Here is a 2910-nt window from a genome sequence, read left to right as displayed (position 1 = left end):
CTGCCGTCTGCCACCTGCTGGCAGGAGCCTGCGCCCAGGTGCAGTGACCCGGGCTTCTGGGGCCAGGTGGGGCCCTCACCACTGGCCGCCGTCCACTGCTCGACGGAGACAGGCCTCTTCCTGAACACGCCTGAAGAACTGTAATGTCACACCAGCGCCCCTTGGGGAAATGGCCGAGCCCAGATCTGGGCAAAAACTGTCCAAAATACTCGTGGAATGAACTCGTCTTCGCAGAAAGCAGGGAAGTGGCCCAAGACCACCAGAGTTACATCGAAAGGATGCGCCGACTATGTTTAAATGCAGAAGTTAATAGCAATACTTTTTATTTTAAAAACAACCTTATTGATCACTTTTGAAGGATGCAAAGGAACCAACTCATTATTTGAAAAACTGGTACATGGAATTAGCTAAGCGCTTATCCTGCTTTCTTATATGAATTGCGAACTAAAATAATCAATAGTTCGCATCGAAAAGTTTCTTTTATAGAAGTAGTCCAGCTAATAAATGAATAAGAAATGATAAACAAAATAATAATAATCATTTTGTTATTCCAAATAAAACTGGATCTAGGTTGCGATCATAAATGGCTGCTGACATTTAAAAAAAGTGGGGAAGAGACAAACACTACACACATCCTGATGGAAAATATGCAATGCTGCTGTGAAGTGTGCTTGCAAAACGGAAAAAAAAAAAAAATCTAACATGAAAGTGCTCCAGCCCCCAGATGCAACCAATTTACGGGAATTATAGGAGACAGAGAACAAGCTAAATGACACCTCGGGATGCAATCAGCAAATCCCCAAAATGGAAAGCTCTTGAGAACCACTTTCTTAAACAAAAAGCAGGGTGAGTGGCCGGGGGGGGTGTACGTGGGCGGAAGTGAAGAGCCGTATATACCAAATGCCAGGTCTCCTCGTTCAAACAAATCCGAGTTAAAAATAAACAGAAATTATGTTGAGAAAATTTGAAGATGACAATATATTTAATATTAAGAAATAACTTTAAGCATTGCAATAGAGTTGTGATTGTATTCTAAAAGGATCTTTGTCTTTTAGAGACAGTCATGGAAACATTTGTGGGCAAAATAATATGGAATCATGGATTTACTTGACAAGGGTTCGGGGCACAGAGGAAGTGAACGAACAAGGTTCTAGAGCAGGGGTCGGCAAACCATGGCCCAGAGGCCACATCTGGCCCACCGCCTGGTTTTGTAAATAAAGTTTTATTGGAACACAGTTACGTTCATTTGCTTACGTGTGATCTATGGTTTCTTTCTCTACAATGGCCAAATTGTGTGGTCGCAGCAGAGAGTGTACGGCCCACGAGGCCCGAAGTGCTTGGCGTCCGGCCCTGGGCAGAGAGCTTGCTGACCCTGGCAAAGCCCACAGACTGGCTGGAAGCCGGGGGATGGGGTCCCTGGGGGTTAACTCTGGTATTGTTTCCTTTTGTATCTGTTTGAAATGTACCATCATAAAGGTTTACAAGTTTAAAACAAACAAATGAAACAGTGCTGATAGCTTTAGTTTGTTTTACAAGCAACTGAGTTGCCTAATTAGCTTCTCCGGATTCTTCAAACTGCCTGTTCAGGATTGATCTATTCATATAACTTAACTTTTTTAAATGCCCCCTCTTTCTTCACATTAATAGTCCTAAAGAAATTTAGAACAAATGTGATTTACACTTGAAAGCTCAGGAGCTCAGATGGCTGGACGGGTATTTACAAAACATTCAGGGGTTCACCTTCCAGGGACACAGCCGGGGAGGGCCATGGGAGCCTGTCCCCCACCCCCACTCCCTCTGCCCGCCTGCCCCTCCCCATCGCCGTGGCCTCCGGGTTGGTGGGCTGTGGAGCTGATTCACTGCTGCCGTAAGCACAGGGCTGAGCACGCGATGTGCAGAGTCACTGGAACCGGAGGAAGCTGGTCACGGAGGAAACTGTGACTATCAGCTGATGCTTCCTGATTAACTCCCGGGAGCTGCCGGCAGTTTCCAGACCAGAGCAGGTGGTCAGAGGCTGGGGACACAGTGCGTCAGTCTGAGCTCCGCGGCCTGTGCTCCGTGATGGAGAGCGATGAGCTGTCTTTCAACGTGGACCACGGGTACTTGGAAGGCCTGGTGCGGGGCTGCAAGGCCGGCCTCCTGAGCCAGCAGGACTACGCCAACCTGGTCCAGTGCGAGACCCTGGAAGGTAAGGCCGCCCTGCTGCCCGATAAACAGGAAACGCGGGGAGCGTGGGTGAGGGGCTGCGGTTCCCCCCCCCCACCCCCGCCTGAGGGCCAGGGGCTGCTTCCTACTCCCCGGGCCCAGACGCCAGGGGCCCACGAACTGGGGTGCGAAACACAGTTACACCTCCACGTTCAGTGTTCTCTGCGTGAAACTGAGCCCCTCCTGTCATTACGAATGCAGGCACGAGGTCACCGTCACCGTGGCTGGCACTTGGTCACCAACAGAAAGTCAGTATTTTCACATTGCTGTACAGCTCTTGTAGACGCTTAGAAATTTCACTGATGTTCACTGTCTCGTTAGCCTGGATATCGCACTCACCCTTTAATCCTGATATCTGATGTCTTGATAAAGGACAGCATTACATATTTAAAATATACATACTTATAAATATTAATTGGAGAAAGATGTCACCAGATCACCTGGGGATCTATGGCCAAAAAAAAAAAAAAAATGCTAAGAACCTCGGACCAGAGAATTTTATTCTATCCCCAGTTTATCTATTGGTGTGAGAGTTTATTTGAGGTTTGTCTTTAACCGAAGCTTAACTTAAAAAATACCCACCGAGGGAGGGGCATGGGGCGAGGCCAGCCCTGGGTGCAAAGCTCCCGACTTTGACCTCTGCCAGGTCTAGGTAGGTGACCTGAGCCTCAGAGTCCTCCCTTGTGAAATGCAGTGATAACACCT

The 2910-nt window shown here is 48.0% G+C and overlaps 1 protein-coding gene across 1 annotated transcript in view; it reads left to right on the top strand.

Annotated features, from left to right (window-relative positions):
- The first annotated feature begins 1993 nt into the window (after nucleotides 1-1993).
- ATP6V0D2 (ATPase H+ transporting V0 subunit d2) overlaps nucleotides 1994-2910 on the top strand; it is a 27421-nt gene continuing 26504 nt past the window's right edge. The window contains exon 1 of the mRNA XM_011375931.2: nucleotides 1994-2188. Within this exon, the coding sequence (XP_011374233.1) occupies nucleotides 2062-2188 (127 nt within the window). The 5' untranslated portion in view covers nucleotides 1994-2061. The remainder of the gene's footprint in view (nucleotides 2189-2910) is intronic.

This window comes from Pteropus vampyrus, unplaced genomic scaffold (genome assembly GCF_000151845.1).
Source record: "Pteropus vampyrus isolate Shadow unplaced genomic scaffold, Pvam_2.0 Scaffold280, whole genome shotgun sequence".
NCBI lineage: Eukaryota > Metazoa > Chordata > Mammalia > Chiroptera > Pteropodidae > Pteropus > Pteropus vampyrus.
This window is presented reverse-complemented; position numbering and strand designations above follow the sequence as displayed.